At 37.4% G+C, this 21,262-nt stretch overlaps 1 protein-coding gene across 1 annotated transcript in view; it reads left to right on the top strand.

Moving 5' to 3' along the window:
- Positions 1-13,884, top strand: part of ly6pge (lymphocyte antigen 6 family member pge) — a 46,065-nt gene extending 32,181 nt beyond the window's left edge. The window contains exon 3 of the mRNA XM_028793190.2: positions 13,592-13,884. Within this exon, the coding sequence (XP_028649023.1) occupies positions 13,592-13,788 (197 nt within the window). The 3' untranslated portion in view covers positions 13,789-13,884. The remainder of the gene's footprint in view (positions 1-13,591) is intronic.
- Positions 13,885-21,262: the final 7,378 nt, after the last annotated feature.

The following is a 21,262-nucleotide window of genomic DNA, read 5'->3' as shown; positions in this document are numbered from 1 at the left end:
TGTGCAAATTACTTTTGTTTTTAGTTGCTTTACATGTTTACAGTACTGGTTTATGTATAAACATTGAATGATTTTATGGTCCATTTCTTTTTTTGTCCACAGTAACTATGTTGCTTCTTACACTATAATTTCCTTTTCATTTATATTGCTCTTAGTCTTTGCTTGCTGGAGATCAATGATAAAGACAACATTATTATATGAGAGATGTATTCCTCTATATGACCAATGTTATGAATGTTATGAATATACTGTATATTAAGAAATAATTTCAACTTTCATTTATTGTGTTGGTTCATTAGTTCATTGCTGGCTGTATGCATGCTATCTTCTCTACTCTAGACACAGCCATGCTGTTTTACCTGATCTCTTTCAGCTCCTTGCTTATAAATAAATACAACCAGTAATCCTTTATATATTGGTTTTTATATGATGTCTTTGTATTTCTCAGTTTCACAAATCTTTTGAAATCCATGGGTCAGTTCTTCCTGATCCTTGTCACCTTGTTCTTACTATACCAACAGATGGGGCAATCTGAGATTGGCATCAACAAGATTCTCATTTATTTAAAGGCTAGGTATTTGAAATGTTGGTGCCTCAATGTTTAAACCACTCTTAGGACTTTTTTTTCCACTGGAATTACCAGATGGACATACTGTATCAAGAGGCCATGCTTTGCATGGTGCATGGTAGATACTGAAAATGAGCTGTGCTTCTGAAACTAGTATGTCTAACACCACAAATATAAGCTTTGGAGTAATCCAAATTGATCAGGGCTATTTCCAAGCACTGAGTGATCTATAGTGATTCTAATCAATCTTTGGAATATTTTCACCCAGAGACACAAAGCCTCATCCAGCTAATTTTTCCACCACAGGTAGGTATGACCCTACTGTAAAGGACACCTTTACACTGAACATCAGCAACAGCAACAGTGCTTTAACTTCAGGCACTGGGTCATAGTGGACAATATTCAGGGAGGCCATTCAACTGGCAGTAGAAATCAATGTGTTATTGTAATCCACTAAGGGAGGAGTGGATCAGTGCCTGCATCTATGAATTGAAGGGGCCCAAGAAAGTGAACAAAAGTATACAAGTTCTGCAGATGTGTAGAGGTAAGCAGATAAAAAGGCACATCAGAGTGAGCTGGACTTAATAGTTTCATATGAGAGATGTAGTTACCAACTTCAAACAGTCTCACCAACATGCAAATGGTTCAATGATACTCCAAGATAGTACCCTCATCTACAGGAGGGAAGTCAAGCTAGACCACTGGCATGAGTACTACAAATTACAATATTAGAACATTAGAACAATCTAGACAAGAACAGGCCATTCAGCCCAACAAAGCTCGCCAGTCCAATCCACTTTATTCTTCTAAAAAAACATTGAGTCTAGTTTTGAAAGTCCCTTAAAGTCTTATTATCCACCACACTACTTGGTTGTGTATTCCAAGTGTCTACGGTTCTCTGTGTAAAGAAAAACTTCCTAATGTTTCTGCGAAATTTACCCTCAACAAGTTTCCGTCTGTATTCCCTTGTTCTTGATGAACTCATTTAAAATGTCTTAATCCACTGTATTAATTCCCTTCATAATTTTAAACACTTCAATCATGTCTCCTCTTAATCTTCTTTTGCTTATACTGAAAAAGCTCAGCTCTTTTAATCTTTCTTCATAATTCATCTCCCGTAACTCTGGAATGCACCTAGTTGCTCTTGTCTGGGCCTTTTCTAGCACTGCTATGTCCTTTTTGGAGCCTGGAGACCAAAACTGTACACAGTACTCCAGATGAGGCCTCACCAGCGCATTATAAAGCTTGAGCATAACCTCCTTGGACTTGTACTTTACACATCGTGCTATATAATCTAACATTCTGTTAGCCTTCTTAATGGTTTCTGAACACTGTCTGGAAGCTGATAGCTTAGAGACCACTACGACTCTTAAATCCTTCTCATAAGGTGTACTCTCAATTTTCAGACCTCCCATTGTGCATTCAAACCTAACATTTTTACTTCCTATGTGTAAAACTTTATATTTATAAACTTTACATATATTTGACCAATCCTCTCATGACTACCACCAGTACGGAAGTGATGGAAGCAACATCAGGATTAGACGAAGATCACTGCCTAAATCAAAGGATCGAGACAGGAAATGTCATCCAAATGTTAAAGAATGCCAGAATGGTTCCCTGACCATTTTAGAACTTCCACAGCTGAGGTCCTAGAGCTCTCAGAGGAATGTTGGGAACCACATTAGGATGAAGGATTGGAACAGATGTTGGAAGTTCTACCTCTGTGACTAGAAACAATAAGAAACGTACCTTTGGTCTAAAGATAAACTGTAGTAAGATAAATACATAGAAAACTATGAGCAGTCTATAGAAGCTGAACCAATAAATGCTGTAGAAGTCATGTACACCTTCACAAACCTCAAAAGTCATACTATGACAACTAGTGCCAGTACGGCAGAGATAAAGTAACATACAGTATTCAGGGTGTCAGAGCTTGCATCTTCTCTCTAGACCAAACACTTGGTGTTCTGAAATCAGACTAAACATATACAGTAATCCCTCCTCCATCGCGGGGGTTGCGTTCCAGAGCCACCCGCGAAATAGGAAAATCCGCGAAGTAGAAACCATATGTTTATATGGTTATTTTTAGAATGTCATGCTTGGGTCACAGATTTGCGCAGAAACACAGGAGGTTGTAGAGAGACAGGAACGTTATTCAAACACTGCAAACAAACATTTGTCTCTTTTTCAAAAGTTTAAACTGTGCTCCATGACAAGACAGAGATGACAGTTCTGTCTCACAATTAAAAGAATGCAAACATATCTTCCTTTTCAAAGGAGTGCAAAGCAAGCAGTCCAAAAAAAAAATCAATAGGGCTTTTTGGCTTTTAAGTATGCGAAGCACCGCCGGTACAAAGCTGTTGAAGGCGGCAGCTCACACCCCCTCCGTCAGGAGCAGAGAGAGAGAGAGAGAGAGAGAGAGAGAGAGAGAGAGAGACACAGAAAAACAAAGTAAAAAATCAATACGTGCCCTTTGAGCTTTTAAGTATGCGAAGCACTGTGCAGCATGTCCTTCAGGAAACAGCTGCACACAGCCCCCCTGCTCACACCCCCCTACGTCAGCGCAAGAGAGAGAGAAAGTAAGTTGGGTAGCTTCTCAGCCATCTGCCAATAGCGTCCCTTGTATGAAATCAACTGGGCAAACCAACTGAGGAAGCATGTACCAGAAATTAAAAGACCCATTGTCCGCAGAAACCCGCGAAGCAGCGAAAAATCCGCGATATATATTTAAATATGCTTACATATAAAATCCGCGATGGAGTGAAGCCGCGAAAGGCGAAGCGCGATATAGCGAGGGATCACTGTACATGCATTTTTTGGCTGATTATCTTGCTTATTCTGCTTTATAGCTAAAATAATTGGCATGATGATCCTTAACACAAGGATCCAAAAGTTTGATATGTGGTGTCTCCAAGGAACTGTTTGTCTTCCCATCACTATACATGACAGAAATGCATAAATTCCGAGCAGGACAGGCAGTGTTCCAGTCTCAGCCCTTGCATGCAGATATTGATTACCAGTTTTGCCAAATCATAAGGTCGGACCATAGGGATGACCACAGAATTGTTCTGGAGGCATCCATAAACACACCCCTTACAAGACTGAAAAACTTCTTGTGGTTTACCTTGGACCACATACATCATATCAGTTAACGGGAGGCAGAGCCAACTGGATTTAGACTATACATAGCATAAAAGCTATTCCAGGGCTAACCTGGATGGTGTGAAATAGTAGATAAGGCAATGCTTTTGAAAGGAGTTACAAACTGGCAATCTAGATTGTGAGCAGAACTCAAAGTAAGGATAACACTTTACATGTTACGTACTTCCACTTAGAGATGTTTGGATGAACCTGTTATCAGCAGGATATCAGGTACAACAGTTCTGTTGTGTAGAACACAATTTTAAGAGTGGGTGTGGCATTGTGTAAGGACAATACTCTATGCTGAAACCTTTTCTGTGTTGTTTGTAGAAAATATGTCTTTCTCCACCTTAGCTTGTTGTATGTTCACCCATGAATACTGTCTCTTTATTCCACCCCTGTGACCAGGGGTTATAATAAGGTCACTGTCCCTCTTGTGTGTCATAAAAGATATCTAGCAGTAAAAAATTCTGCTCCAAGGACCCCAAAGATTTGGAGGGCAGCCTGCCAATCTCGGTGAAGTGAGACACATGGAGGTAAAGAGAGAGAAAGAGAATACAGTCTAATGTTTAGATAAATGAGTTTAATCAACAGTATGTTGTAGGGTACACTGGACAAAAAATCTTTTGAAAAAATAAACAACTGATGTTAGATATATTATGAAATTCTTCAATAAAAAAGTCAATACATTTAATGTGGCAGTAGTGACCTCTGATGAACTGCTGTTAATTGTCCTTCAGGGCCCTTTTACTAGACTCGTTATCTCCTTCCCCAATAGTCTTATGACGTATTAGTTTGTAGTGTTTACAGTCTAGTCTTTTAAGAACTGAAACAGTGTTTTCCAATGCACACTCTCCTGAGAATCTACCAGTTTCCAAGGGTTATTAAAGAAACAGCATTTAAGAATTTCATTTTCCTCTTGATTACTTGTGGTGCTTATAATAGACCATACGGTTTTCTTTAAAGCTGGCCGCTTTGATTCTTCTAAGCCCTTTACTAATCTTATTTGTTAAAGGCAATGTTTAGTAGTGATTGGAAGCCCTTAAAAGTTATTAAGGGTATTAGCATTTTTACAACACTCAAATAAAATGACTGATGGCCAGCTAAGGAGGAAATATATGTCTCTAAGAACAATCTACTATAATAACAATAATAATAATCTATGAATATAAGGAAATTATCATTTTTATTAATTTCATTCATTTTCACAATGAAACTGTTCTATAAGTTCCAGGCTTCGGAATGTAGTCTTAAGTATCAAAAACAATTAAACTAAGATAGGGATATATAGTAGATATAGATATAGATGGTCTATCTATACTCTTAGTTACATATACATATAGATTTAGGTATAGATATATACATATATACATATACATATATACAGTATATTTTGTCTATACTGGTGGCTATTGACAAATATTGATTTAATTTTAAGGTTTTGAAAATGTGCTGTATGTTACTGTTAGCATAGTTAGCATGTCCACACAAACCTGAACAAAGCCCTATGGTTCAGCTGCATAAGCCTCTTAAGTGATCTTAGCAAATAGGGTGTGATTTCTGTTAGGGATTATTATAAAAACAAATGTGTTATTTGTTGTGTGCTGGATTTACAGTATATAGTATAATTTATTTTTAATCTTAGATTTTTTTCATTTTTATTTTGAAGTAGGCTGAATTTTCCAATGTCATTGGTGGACTACAATAAGAACTGTTTACAATTCTGATAAGGACAATATAGTGGCAAAGTGTTTAAAAATTTTGTTTGTCTCACCATTTTCAGTGTCTTGGAATTAAACAATTAATTTTCTGTATGGAAGTTGCACTTTCTCCTTGTGTCTCTGAGGTTTGTCTGGGTACTCCTGTTTTTCTCCTACATCCCCAAAAAAAGCAGGTTAGTTTAATTGACCCTACACGGATATGGGTATAAGTGTGTTATAGATGGCCCTGTGATGAACTAGTGCCCTGCCTGTTATGTTATGTCATGGACAATAATCATGTTCAAAAGACTTGTCAGAATATGAATATTACAACAACAAAGGGGCACAAACAGTAAGAAGGAATGATTTCATGCTGCTTCACTTTCTCTTGATATTTTATTGATTCAAAAATGATCCAACTAAAAACATGGGCTCAGAATTGGCACGCTTCTCCACTTACCCCGTCTCTTACTGTTTAGCAGTATGAGATGGGTGATTTGGTCTAGTGAAACCTATTGTCAGGAATGGCTTCTGAAATACCATCTGAAGCATTCCTTAGAGGAAATACTCTCAGAATTTAAATCTGGGGATAAAGAATAATTCAGTCTAGGTCTGCTGGTTAGACAACTGCTTGAGTTTTATAGCCTATTTTGTACAAAACAAGACAAGAAAAACTCTAAATTCAATCCAATTTAATTTTTCTTGAACAAACTTCATCTTAAGAGCCCTAGCATGCTATACAAAACTTATAAACATAGTATAAGTAAAAAATAATGGAGTTAGTGAAGGGCTCTGTCATGTGTATCTGCCAAAAGAAAAAAAAAAGTTAATGCCATGCTGAAAAACAGAAGAAAAAGTTGAGATCAAACATTTTATGTGTGTAGTTTTCTTTAGATGTAAAAGGCATACAACATAATACTTTTGAGTCATACTGTGCAATAGTTCCTCAATAGTAAAAAAATGTCCATTTTTTAGTGACACATTGCAAGTGAAATGGATTTTCCAGTTTGTTAAACTTTTCTGAACAGGTATGTCACCTTATTTCAGTTTTGCCAGACCTGTGAATTATGTGGCAGAGTGGTTTCTAACATCATTGGAGATGCAGAGTCATCCACAGATCACCAAATAACATGACTAGTTATTCAAAGGGGCAAGACTCCTTTCATAGCCTTTATTATAATGTTTGCTACTGATGGCTTGAAATTACCAAGTGTTTAGCCTGGATTGGGACTAGAAGCCTGCTGTATTATGAACTGATTTTAGTTCATATTGGCTGATGAGTTATGTTTCACTGTTGGAGTTGACAGTCAATGAATCCTTACATGGAGACCACATGGGGAAAAGAACTGCCAGAATCTATTGAATCAACAGATATGAAGAAATACAACCACTACACCCAATTGCTGCGTATATCAAGCTGACAAAAGCAGAATGTACAATCCCTTAAATATTAGGTACAGCTCAAAAACAATCAATCAGTGTAATCTACTGTACATTACTAAAACAAACCTTTATGATTGAAGTGCATTCAGAAAAGCAAAAGGGTGAGAGGCCTTAGGAAAAAAAAAACATAATACAGACTAGGGATTTCCCAAACCTACCCAGAAAAAGCCTTCACCCTGGGTAGCCTGATTCCAAAATCTGCTGGACAGCTTAGGCCAACACCAGGAGAAATGGAGGAAATGGGAAATGGCATCAAGCATATAAAATATACTTTATAATGTCCTAGAAATTTTAAAAAAAATGTTCCTCAAGGAAGAAAAACCATAAAAACCTCTGCCTTGGAAGGACACAGCTAATCCAAAATTAAAGATAGTTACAGCAATTGAAAAATCACAAAAAACACAAAATGGCACAAAGTCAATATATGGGCAAAAATAATTTGTCTAAAATAGCAATCCGAAGTACAAAGGTCCAATCCAAAATTCAAGAATCAAAAACCCAAAGACAGATGCACTTTCAAATGCAGTTATTTTTGTGTTTTCTGTCCCTGTGCTCATTTCTAAATTTCAGCTGTTCAATAAAACATCCATCCTTAGGAGTGAGTGCAATTTTACATGTGGTAATATACCTAGCAATGGACTGGTTTCCCTGTAGGGTTAGGGACTGCCTTACACCCAATACTACCTCAATGTCCTGAGCACATCCAATAATAGATAAACGGATGAGTATATATTTTTGTTTCTAGCACAGACATGTGTTAAGCTTCTACACATAATGGCACTTTCCTTTAAACTATTGTCACTGTAACTGTGCTCCAATTACAATAAAATTTATAAATAATTTTAATGGCAGGGTTCAGTTGGTGAAAGACTTACATTGATTGAAAAAGTCAGTGTTCACAATATAAGCTCTGCGGCAATGACTCTGAATATCTTTTACTACTGCAGCAGAATGCTGCTCTTTAGAAGATTAATGAATACATATGAGTGAGATACAGAATATGTAATAATGTAAAACTGCTATCAAGTCTCAGACACACGCATTTGAGAGCATGATTTTAATTTAATGCTCATTCTATTGTGTTTTTTTTCTATATGCCTTTCCCTCTAAGCCCTGCTTGAACACTGAGGTAAAAAGGAGATATTTTAGGCACGACTACAGACAATAAATAAAAAATTACCATCTGTGGCTACTTTATATTTCTTTATTGTCCTGGGTGCTCATGCAAGAAATATGCACCTGTAAAGGTGCCACATGAAACAAATTGTGTTTGTTCACGTCTTACTTCCCTCAGCAATTTTATGGCTTCATACAAACTGATTTGTTAAAAAAGGCTGTTTTGCAAATGTTTTCCCAGTTTTATATCCCTTTAATTCATGAACAGCATACCAAGAAAGATAATGAGCCTCATGGCTGCCTGTTTGTCCATAATACACAAACTTTAAAATGAGCTCATTTTGAAACACAAGCAACATCTTTCAGTACATTAGTAAAAAGGCAGTATATTACTATTAATTACAGTTTGCCATGTAACGAATAAATAATCCAGGTCTTGTGGAAGTGTGAGCTATTCTTTATTCATTATTTACTTTTAATAAGCATGCTCTTCCATTTGTGAGAAGTAAAGGCTCTTCTGATGTCCTCATTATCATTGTGCAGTCAGAAAAATTGTCAAAGCAAATGACCCAGATGCAAAAGACTTCTTAAAAAGAGTGGCAATTTGTTTGCATTATTAAGAAAAACACATTAATTTTTATCTTAAGAATTCCAGCCAAATGTAGTTTTTACTGCTTTCATAATATAGCAAATTATACACAAAGAATTAGGCAGCCATTAGGGTAAAATAGAGTAGACTGAATACATAAACATAGGCTAGGCTAGGCTAACCCTACCCCGTGCTAGCAAATGAGTCTTTTGAGTTAATAAAACAGATAATCAATGCATTAAAAGAAGATATAATGGGAACAGTATACCTGTAGTACTGTATGTGTAAGAATAGTATGCTACAGATAACCTGATAATAATTCTTCTGTAGCTATTTTGTGGAATGATTGACACAAGCCTATCTTCTCTTTAAAAAAAAAAAAAAGAAAAAGAAAAATAAAAGGCGAAAGAAATGGCTTCAGACTACACCTTAGCAATCAGTTCATCAAGGAAAGGGCATCAACCAAAGGACTAATATGAAATTTCAGTTGGTTTCTAAACTATTTAATGTTATGTTTAGTACCTGGAGGTCACCTCCCTCCTATTTTTTCAATGTACCTAACACGGTCCTAATTCTAAAATGCTAAATAATGCCGGAAGTAGCAGAGCACAAGGCTACGTGATAGTGGTGCAGTTACTGGTGCTTCCTAATCCTGGGTGGTATAATGTGTGATCACATCATGTCTGCTTCAGTTTTCTCAGACTGGTTAGGTTAGTTGGTAACTCTAGATGGGTGTAGTATCGGTGTGTGTTAGACTGGCAGTGATCCACAGCTGACTTCTGTCTTGTATCCAGTGTTGCCAGGCAACTCTATAATGAAATAAGTGTTTTTAAAAAGAAAAGATAGATTCTGTCAGGTCTTAGCTAACCATTCCATTGTAAAATTTGGTGCTACATTAAGAATGACAGTATTTTTGAATCAACACAGGCAGCAGAGGTATGACTGAAAAATCATTCATAGATAGAGGGGGCATGAGTTTTCATATTTTTTGTATGACCATAGCCTATTTGGAAACTACAGCAATTAATAAACATGAAATTGATAATGGCCCCCAACTGCAATTGGTGGCACCATTGTTAATGCCATGTGTTAGATCCCAAACCTGACACCAATGTGAGGTACATCACTGTGACATCATTCCATGGTGACCTACAAGATGCAAAATGTCATAAAAACACATACATAAAAATATTTAGTAATTTGTGTTTTTCTCCAGTCCCTACATAATGTACAGTATATGGCGGAGTGGTGGCTCTGAGACTAGGGATCTACACTGGCACTCAGAAGGTTGCTGGCTTGAATCCCTTAAATACCAGAAGTGATTCTACTCCATTGGGCCCTTGTGCAAGGCCCTTAACCTGCAATTGCTTCACTTTGAATATGACATTAATCTGCATCCAGCCCTGTAAGCAGGTCCTCCAACTTGCAGGGAAAACCTGGGGGTTGGTAGCAGGATTGGCACTCCAGCCACTGCAAAAAAAAAAAAACCTCACACTGTTCCAGAGTGGTGCTGAGGTGTCACCCACTGCACTTGAGTCCCAATCCAGGTGGTTTGTTGTGTGGTGGGTGTAGCAACACACTATCAGCGCATGCTCCCAGCCTCTCTCTACATAAAGTTGAGTTTGTATTTAGAAATACCCTGATACATATTTGGAGAGATGGTGATACAGCATATAAGAGAAATACATGTACTACAAAATGAACGGTGACCTCATTCCACTGTGTGCAATGATGTGTAGCTCCTTGGTATTACCCAAATCAACAGTATTCCCATGGCTTCATCGTGACCACAAAATGAGAACTAAGGAGCTCATTATACAGAAGCAAATATAATTTGAATTTGTGTTGTAACCGAGGTTTCTTTTGTCCAGGGATTCTGCTAACTGGAATGTTTGTTTTCCTCTCCTCTACTGTCAGCTTTCCACAGTTCAGCAATTACACTAATGGATAGATACTGTTAGGTTAAATTTATGTTAATCAGTTTGGAAGTGCTGTGTTTTACTGTATGTTGTAGCTACCCTCATACACCATGAGAAGCCCAGCACCATGCCGAGCAATCATTTAAATATTTTTCGCTATATCATACATGCCTCATACCGACACAAACAATACTTTGGTTACAAGCAATGGATGTTGACTTCATACTTATTAGTAATCAAATTGTTACGATAGTTACAGTTGACTTTTAACCCACTACGAAATCATACGTGTGGTGTTTCATAAATTGTCACAAAAAATATTTGTATAAGGAACACACAAGTGTTATGCATCAATCAAAAAGTCCTGACCAATAGATTTCAACCAATGCAATGAACCCTCCCACCGCCCAAGCAAACACAAGCTATAGGCTAAAAACTACAAATAGTGTTATGTCACTCTTTTTGTGTGCTCTCACATATTACTTCACAAAACATCGGCAAATATCTATAAGTGAAACATCAGTACTTACAGTAGATTATCCTGATCAAAACAAGTTCAAGCATATTGTTGTACAATGCATCAATCATGAGATATCTTCCAAATAAGAGGAATCGCAAGGCAACCTTTGGCAGGTACACCTTACATTTCCAGCTCATGTACAGGAAATATACTGTATCAGAAAACAGAAATTCGAAAATATTACTATGAGCTCCTATTTTCTTTCCTAGCTTAGCAGCAGTTTCTAAGTAAAGGAATGTTTACATTAGACATAAAAACAGATTCTATCACATATAACAAGTTATCTGTCAGGTTTTAGTGAAAATTTTACTTTTTGATTTTAATAATAAGCCATTATTTTGAGGTTCCCCAAATCCCCAAAGGGTGTAAGGGGTAAATCTTTTGTGTTCATGTGTATGCATTACGTAATTAATAAAATTCACAATCACATTTATCTGTGAACTCATTGTAGCGATCTGAGCCTGCACTCAGTAAAGACCACTAGACAAAATAAAAGCTGTCTAAATGGAACAAAGGTGAAGGCCACAAAAAAGTATGGCTGAAGACAAGGTAAAGAGTAAGATTTGGAAAACACATTTACATTACACATTTCTTGAAGTAATATAACAATCAGAAAAAAACAACAAAGTTTGACATACGGATATTCTTAATGTAACCTAGCATTCTCAAGCCCTCTCAATCCATTTTAGGCTTAATGGTAGCCAAGGTCTATTCCAGCATCATTAGGCATAAGGCAAAAACCACCTCTGGGCAGGGTGCCAGTCCAACACTGAGCACATTCATAGCCACAATATATCTACATTTACTTATATGGAGACAATTTAGAGCCATTGGTTAACCTAAGGGTGGCACAGTGGCTATCACTGCTGCCTCACAGTTAGGAGACCCGGGTTCACTTCCCGGGTCCTCCCTGCATGGAGTTTGCATGTTCTCCCCGTGTCTGCTTGGGTTTCCTCCAGGTACTCCGGTTACTGTGTTGGCTGGGATTGGCTCCAGCAGACCCCCGTGACACTGTAGTTAGGATATAGCGGGTTGGATAATGGATGGATGGATGGTTAACTTAATCAGCATGTCTTTGAAACTATGGAAGGCAAAGCAGGGTACCCAGAAGAAAACCAATGCAGATATTGGGAGAACACACAAGCTCCAATAACACAATATTGGGAGAGTACACAAGCTCCACCCAGACAATATCAGACACTAGATATTTGAGACAGCAGTAGCCACTGTGCTACCCTTCAGTAGAATGTAGGAAGTAAAAAAATCTTTTGATTGGATTTTCCATTAAGTTGCCAGGTGTTCTGACAGGGCTTTTAATACCTGTACTTATATTTCTGTTTAGTAATGGCTCAGTAATCCAGTGGATAGTGCTAATGCCTCACACCTCTAGGGTTTCAATCCCTCCCTGGTCACTGTCTGTGTGAAGCAAATCCTCTTCTTGTCTGAAGGGAATTTGTGCTCAATGCAACCAGTTTGAATTCAATTAAATGAGTTTGGGAATGTTAGGTTATGTTATGTCATGTCAGCTTTGATACAACATTCCAAAGACATCCATGTTTTATGGTAATAATTGTGTGTGTGTGTATGTATGTATGTTGGTCCCTCATTGATCCAGGTTCCTAGGTTCAAATCTCAGTCTATCACTGTCTTTGTGGAATATGCTCATTTTCCCCATGTATGTATGAATTTTCCTCCATATATTCCACTTTAAATTCCACACACCAGTGATATTGTTGCCCTTTAATTGGTTTCATATGAGTAAGTAACAGGGTGTGTGCCTGAGTTTCTTATGCAATGGACTGGCACTCTATCTAGGATTGGTTCCTGCCTTGTACTTAAGGCTTTTGAGGAACCATGAACTGCATTAAACAGATTTGAGAATGGAAGAATTCTCCTGTTTTATTTTTGACTTGCCTCCTCAAATTAATCTTCTTTTCTAAATATATAACTAAAGTATTTTAGGTTTTGCCTGACAATAGATGAGTACAGTATGCAATCAGACTTGTTTGACTCTAATTAAACATGGTATAAATGTCAGTCAGTCAGTCATTTTCCAACCTACTATATCCTAACACAGGGTCATGGGGTTTGAAGGAGCCAATCCCAGCCAACACAGGGCGCAAGGCAGGAACAAACCCCAGGCAGGGCGCCAGCCCACTGCAGGGCACACACATACACACACCACGCACACACATTAGGGACAATTTAGGATCGCCAATGCACCCAACCTACATGTCTTTGGACTGTGGGAGGAAACTGGAGCACCCGGAGGAAACCCATGCAGACACGGGGAGAACATGCAAACTCCATGCAGGGAGGACCTGGGGATGGTATAAATGTGCAGTCAATTAATTCTTGTGTCTTGCCTAAGTTTCATTGATTGCTGCGGTGTTTCTTGTTATTGCCAATAAGCATAATTTTTGCTGAATAGACCATAGCTCTCTGTCAGCCTGTCCTGGAAACGGGTAAAAAATGTAAGGTTAATGTAGATGAGTCCTGCTCAAGTATCAAAAACAGAAATGTTTTACTTACAGAATAACTTGGTTTCCAGAAGCTAAACCAATAAGCATCAATATCTTTCCTCTATTTCAGATGGTGTAATGAAGTCTTGCTCATTCCGATCTTTCTGCGAACAAGCCAGGAGAGAAGGCTCAAAAGCTCCGAGTGTCAAAGTCCAGTGCTGCTATTCTGATGACTGCAACATGAGGAGTAAAGCATCTTCCTCTCTGCTAAATGTGAACTACTTGGTCATTCTGATACCTGTATTACTCAGTAACCTGCTGTTTTAGCTGAAGCTTTGCACAAGTTGAACTCTTCAAGCTTTGTTAATGTCCTTGAAACTATGTATCAGGCAAGAAATAGTAAAGTTGTTCTGACTGCACACATATCTTAACTTTAAAGAATTCAGTCCCTAGAACAACAAGATCAATCCCTTAAATTACATATTGGATATTAAATGATGTGCTTGGCACCAAAATGTTATTATTTATAATATAATTAATATATATTTTAAAATATATGTTAAGGACAGGTGGCATGGTGGCCCTGGGCTAGTATTGCTACCCTCTGGATGTAGCATCCTGGGTATGAATCATGCATTAGTCTACGTCCTTTTGTCCTTGTGGCATTTGCACATTCTCCATGTGTCTGTATGTTTTTCCTCTAATGTTACCAAACACATGTGGGTTAAGTTAACTGGATACTCTAAATTGGTTCAGTGGGTGTGTGCTTGAGCGGGTCCTACAATGGCTAGTTGGATGGCTCGTGACTGGCACCCTGTATTACTGGGTTAGGCTCCAGTCCGCCATGTCCCTGAATTAGATTATGGGTTTGAGTATATTATGTTATACTTAAAAGATTGTATATGTAATGTAATTTTTCACTGATATTATTATACTCTAGAAATTATTTTATAATTACACACAACTGAATCTTTTCTGTAGCTAAGTATCATAAAATAAAAATAAGCATATCATTTTCAAAAAAAATAATGATTTTGCCATTATGTTATGGAAGGTTCAGTAATAAATGTAATGTAATACATGTTCTACAATGAATCTGCAAAAAGGCACTAATGCCAAACTTGAATGTATTTTTGAGTTACTGAATATCTGGCAGAATTGCAGATTATTATCTTATTCTAAAATGATTACTAAATTTCAGAGTAAATAAAGTAAGCAAAGTATACAGGTTAAAGTAATTCAGACGATTTTTCAAAATATACATTAAAGCTGCATGGTGGAATGGTGGTTAGTGCAACTACCTCAAGACCTTGGGTTCATTTCCCAGCCCATCCCCTATCAGTTAAAATTCTGTATGTTCTGCCAGTGCCCATGTTGTTTTGTTCCTGGTGCTCCAGTTTCATCCCACATCCCAAAGATGTGCAGATTACATTTCATGGTGGATCTAAATCAGGGATGTCAAATTCAAATCCTGGAGGGCTGCAGTGGCTGTCGGTTTTCTTTTCCAGGCACTTTCTTAATTAGTAACCAATTAAGGCAGCTAATTAATTATTATTAACTAATTTATGCTATCATTATAACAAAACGTGCTTCATGAAATTTATAGAGACAAAACAACTGATAATTGATTACCATATGATAGTTATTTGAGAGACCTTTTTTGCTTATCAGTAGCATTCGTGGTGATCAACTGCACTAGCTGCACTTATTTGGTATTTAGGTGCATAATTATATTTTCAAGACCTGAGATCAAGATCACAAAAAGTATGTCTTCATCTATTATAGAACAAAAAGAACAAACTTCAAAGATGTGTTGTGGATGCAACAATGGAGATTTCACAAAACTGGTGGTGATCAATGGTGGTCAGTTTTCTAGCCTTTATCATTTAAATGTAATCAGTTTTTAGGTCTCTGTCATGGATATTAATAGCACCTCCATGAAGTCAGCATTTGTCAGCATATTGTTACTTGAACTTCACGTTACTAGTAATGGAATGCAACATCTGAAATAAGCTAAAAGACTATGACACTTGCATGGGCTTATACATTTGTTAGGTTTTCTGAATAGGTAAATGAGTATTAGACAAAAGGAAAATGTATGAATTAATTGATTTCATTACTTAAATGGCTACAAATCTAAGTGTAATCCTGGAGTTAAAGGCATCAGATGTAACTTATGAAACTGGATTTTTAGCTGATAGATTGACTAACAGCATAGATAAGAAAAGAAAGCTCAGGGTACAGTAAGGTCATCATGGAGTCCCTTCAAATGTTTGTCTTTGGATCATTATTGCTTCTAACTTATTGTATATCAATGACATTGAATTTGATATAGATAATTTGAAGATGATAGTAAAACTGGAGGTACAGGAAATAACAACATAACAGTCTTGAAAACTGAGTAAAGTCATTGACACTTACCAATCAATAAACAGAGTATTACTGGAAACTTCATGAAAAACTGGGAGAACTGCCACAACCACAACTGATGCACCATAATACTTCCAAGTGAAGACAAAATCTATTCAGTATGTAAGAAGAAAGACTTAAGGAGCTGAATCATTATAACCATTGCAAGTAAACAAGTAAGTATGGGGATACTTTATTGTTGTAACAACGTTGAATAATTTTATTTGGTAAATCTCATATAACTAAAACATCAGTACAAATACTGTATTTCATGCAAGAACAAGAAAAAGCATTTTTCCCCAGCAATGCACAAATAACCACTTTAACGCAAACATATATTAACTTATTGATGCAATCAAGGTCAAGATGTTATGTTTATGCAATTTACAGCTTGTGGATAAGTACTATTAATGAAATCTGGCAGACTGAGATCATAACTGGTTTACTTAGGCATGTGTTCTTCTTGTGAACAATCTATATCAAAATGCCTAGCTAATAATTATATTCTTTTGATGTGTTAAATCCTAATCTCTTATGTAACGAGAAAAACTATTTGTGAATGTGAAGGTAACAGCAAACAATATGAAAGTACAGTAAAAGTACATACTTTAGTTGTTTAGTGACTTATAAATCACTAGAGGGTGCTCTAGCTCTTTTTTAGAGATGATTATACTGTTACTGTACTTGCATTTGTATCTTCCTTTATGGAACGAACCAAAACTATAACTGACTCTCTTCAGTATGGGGTTCTCTTTGAATCATACTCTTTCAAGTACAAAATCAGAAATTAGTTCCAGTCTGGAGATGAAATGAACTTTCATCACAAAATAATATTTGAAATGTTCAAGTTCAGGTTAAATTAATAATGAAATAACATTTCTGTCAAACTATTTTTATATATTAAACTTTATTTTTTATATAAAGTAATAGAATAAAATAAATAATGCAAAGGAATGAAGTGTAATGCATTTAGTGCCTTTACATAAAGTATAATTTACAATGACCATAAGTCTTAGCAATAACAATTTTATAATGAGGAAACTACAGAAGAAGAATAAAACAATAAATGCTCATTAAATAAGGAATTATGAATTCATAAATATGGATAGAATGATGTCTTTGGATAGAATGATGTCTTTGAGAATCACTATTTTTAAATAAAGTATTAAATTTTTGTATTCAGCATAAATGATATACTAGAAAACCTCTTAGGATTATAATCTTCACTGAACGATGAGGTTAATATGCCCAAAGAATCCTTAGTGCTAATTTATCGAGAGCTTTATTCTGCATTTAGGATGCTTTTGACAAATGAGTCTAAGGGGCGGGCCGAACACACAACAGACTAAAACATTCATCCAAAGAACAAAAAAAAAAAAGTTGCAGTTCTATAGTAAATTGATTTTATTGATATTATTTTAATAGGTTTGAGCAGAGGACATTCACAAAACATGTGATCCATGAGCCTGGTAACATCTCTTGCAAATAGGGTCTGGAACCGCATACATTTTATGTAGTAAAGAGAAATTTGTGCAACACACAATTTTGGTTGAGTTACAGTACTCAGTTCTGAAACACTGAGAATGATCTATCTTACTAAACCACAGTTAATATATGCACGGCGAACGCACCGAGGCGCATGCGCACTGCGGCTTTGGCGCCCGCCCCAGAGTTCAGAGTCAAACGCAGCGGCTTTCCAAAACGCAGCGGCTTCCCAGAGTCAGTAGGTGGCGCCCGAATAACACAACCTCTGCGCGCCCAAACAACACAACCTGTACAGTCAAACGCAGCGGCTTCCCAAAACGCGGCAGATTCCCAGAGTCAGTAGGTGGCGCCCAAACAACACAACCTGTAAGCACCCAAACAACACCACCTGTAAACTAGACTCGCTGCGGCGCCCGCCCCAGAGTCAAACGCAGCGACTTCCCAAAACGCGGCAGCTTCCCAAAATCAGTAGGTGGCACCCAAATAACACAATGTAATGCGCCGTGACGCCCGCCCCAGAGTCAAACGCAGCGGCTTCCCAAAACACGGCGGCTTCCCAGAGTCAGTAGGTGGCGCCCAAACAACACAACCTGTGAGCTACACTTGCTCTAATCCACTGTGCCAGTAATATAGATCACATAACGATCACAGACTCTAACCCAGCGGCTTCCCAGACTCAGTGGCTGGCACACGGACACCACAACCTGTAAACTAAACTTGCTGTGCTCCATTCTGCCAGCAGTCGGTGTCAGCAAAGGCAAAGGAATCACGTCTCCACAAAACAAAACCGCTTTAGTACAGATATGTTTATTTAATTAAATGACATTTCCCCAGACGCACCCACCCTCCATGATATGTCATCCATCCAGATATTGGACGGAACAGAAACTGATTGCCATTCTTGGATTTCCGATTCGCTAGTGAATCGCGGGCTCACTTGTTGTATTCTATCTTGCCCTGACCTTCATTCATTATCTAAAAGCCTAATTGAAGGTCCTATTCCAAACACTATTTTAGATTATGTAGAGGTGTTCGATTTTTAAAATAATAAAAAAAATACTTAAGGACAGGTGGCAAAAAGAAGTTGTAATTTTTGCTTCAGATTGCTATGCAAGTGTAGGAAAGTTGATGAAGTTTCTTTTAGAAAAGTCTCTAACTAGTATAAACATAAGAAATGTTTTGAAAGAAGAACATGTTTAAGGCACAGTTGATCCAATGATGTAAATATATTGTCACTATAGAAATCTCAGAAAGGCCCCCAAAACAGAGCATGCTCTACATTACATATTTTATACTTTAGAAATGGTGAAAATATATGATTGTCTTTAAAATACTGTAGTGCAACTAACAGTAATACCTCAATATTCTAGTGTCTTCCCCACAAGCAAAATGAAATGAAGTCAAACCAGACGTTTTCTTCTCAGCCATCATTAATTAATATCAACTGGTGTGAAGATTATAGCATACAGCAAGGAATTAGTAAAGAATTTCCTTTCCATAGCAGGCCAAGTTCAGCTTTTTAAAGGCTGATGTCCTGGTGTATAGTACAGTATATCGGAATACACTGAAAATGTTATAAAACCTTAGGAGTATATTCTTTATGACAGCATTAACTCTCTCAGACATGACCATTGATAAAGTTTTGTTTAACATATACAAAGTTGCTAAAGTTAAATTGAATTAGGACTACCAGTATATATCATAAATATCTATTTGATTATAATTTCTTAGTAAGCTAGGAATCGGGGCTTAAATAACACGACTTCCCAGGTTCTTAAGCAGAAACATTCACTCACTGCCCTGTTGGACCACAATGGCTGCAGGTTTTAATTGAGAAAAAACTCTTGGTAAACTGCTTACTGACCAGTCAGAGTGTTCAGATGACACACACACACAGATTAGCGTTTTATTATAGAGTAGACAGAAGTACACAACAAACCATGCCCCAACAAAAATATGGGAAAAGCATAAACCAAACACAAAAACTGATTTAACATACAGTAACCCAGGAAACGTTTTGAACCTACTGTGCCCACATTCATCTGAACATGTAGTTTCAATACAGTTTATCCTGGAACTCAAAGCCTAAAGGGGTCTACAATCAGCCCTAGATGATACACAAGTCCATTGCACAGTGAGCTAATGCAGACTTGACATTTTAGGTGCAAGTGTTTTAATCCAGTCCCATCTCATAATTTGTCAAATTCAGGGAATATTAAAGAAGATCTACATTTATGCCTTGTATCTCACAATATCCTGCACTCCTTCAAAACTAATGTTAGAAACACAAACAATATGTTGATTAGTGCTGTTGCTTCACAGATCCAGGGTGTTTGGTTCTAATTCCAGCTCAAAAGCAACCTCCTTATACATACTCCCCATGTCTGTGCAGGTTTTTCTCCAGGTATGTTTCATTCCACAGACATGCATGTAAGGACAAGGCTATGCTTAGCTACTTATTTGCACCTACCTATCTATAATATTTTTAAAGACATGTGGTGTACATTAAATCTCATCAATTAATCAAAACAGAAACATTTGACAGTTTAGTTGCATGTTTTCAGGCCCAATTTGAAAATGCTGGCCAAATTCAATGTCAAACTTGGCACACTTATACATCTGCAGTAGGACTTGAGATTATCTATGACATTTAGTGACATTCCAGAAGGCTAATTCACATTGGACTTTTATTTTTCATGTTACAGTGGTGTGAAAAACTATTTGCCCCCTTCCTGATTTCTTATTCTTTTGCATGTTTGTCACACAAAATGTTTCTGATCATCAAACCCATTTAACCATTAGTCAAATATAAACACAAGTAAACACAAAATGCAGTTTGTAAATGGTGGTTTTTATTATTTAGGGAGAAAAAAAAATCCAAACCTACATGGCCCTGTGTGAAAAAGTAATTGCCCCCTGAACCTAATAACTGGTTGGGCCACCCTTAGCAGCAATAACTGCAATCAAGCGTTTGCAATAACTTGCAATGAGTCTATTACAGCGCTCTGGAGGAATTTTGGCCCACTCATCTTTGCAAAATTGTTGTAATTCAGCTTTATTTGAGGGTTTTCTAGCATGAACCGCCTTTTTAAGGTCATGCCATAGCATCTCAATTGGATTCAGGTCAGGACTTTGACTAGGCCACTCCAAAGTCTTCATTTTGTTTTTCTTCAGCCATTCAGAGGTGGATTTGCTGGTCTGTTTTGGGTCATTGTCCTGTTGCAGCACCCAAGATCGCTTCAGCTTGAGTTGACGAACAGATGGCCGGACATTCTCCTTCAGGATTTTTTGGTAGACAGTAGAATTCATGGTTCCATCTATCACAGCAAGCCTTCCAGGTCCTGAAGCAGCAAAACAACCCCAGACCATCACACTACCACCACCATATTTTACTGTTGGTATGATGTTCTTTTTCTGAAATGCTGTGTTCCTTTTATGCCAGATGTAACGGGACATTTGCCTTCCAAAAAGTTCAACTTTTGTCTCATCAGTCCACAAGGTATTTTCCCAAAAGTCTTGGCAATCATTGAGATGTTTCTTAGCAAAATTGAGACGAGCCCTAATGTTCTTTTTGCTTAACAGTGGTTTGCGTCTTGGAAATCTGCCATGCAGGCCGTTTTTGCCCAGTCTCTTTCTTATGGTGGAGTCGTGAACACTGACCTTAATTGAGGCAAGTGAGGCCTGCAGTTCTTTAGACGTTGTCCTGGGGTCTTTTGTGACCTCTCGGATGAGTCGTCTCTGCGCTCTTGGGGTAATTTTGGTCGGCCAGCCACTCCTGGGAAGGTTCACCACTGTTCCATGTTTTTGCCATTTGTGGATAATGGCTCTCACTGTGGTTCGCTGGAGTCCCAAAGCTTTAGAAATGGCTTTATAACCTTTACCAGACTGATAGATCTCAATTACTTCT

Source organism: Erpetoichthys calabaricus, chromosome 2, assembly GCF_900747795.2.
Source record: "Erpetoichthys calabaricus chromosome 2, fErpCal1.3, whole genome shotgun sequence".
Classification (NCBI taxonomy): Eukaryota; Metazoa; Chordata; class Cladistia; order Polypteriformes; family Polypteridae; genus Erpetoichthys; species Erpetoichthys calabaricus.
The sequence above is the reverse complement of the archived record's forward strand: the minus strand, read 5'-3'. Positions and strand labels throughout refer to the sequence as shown.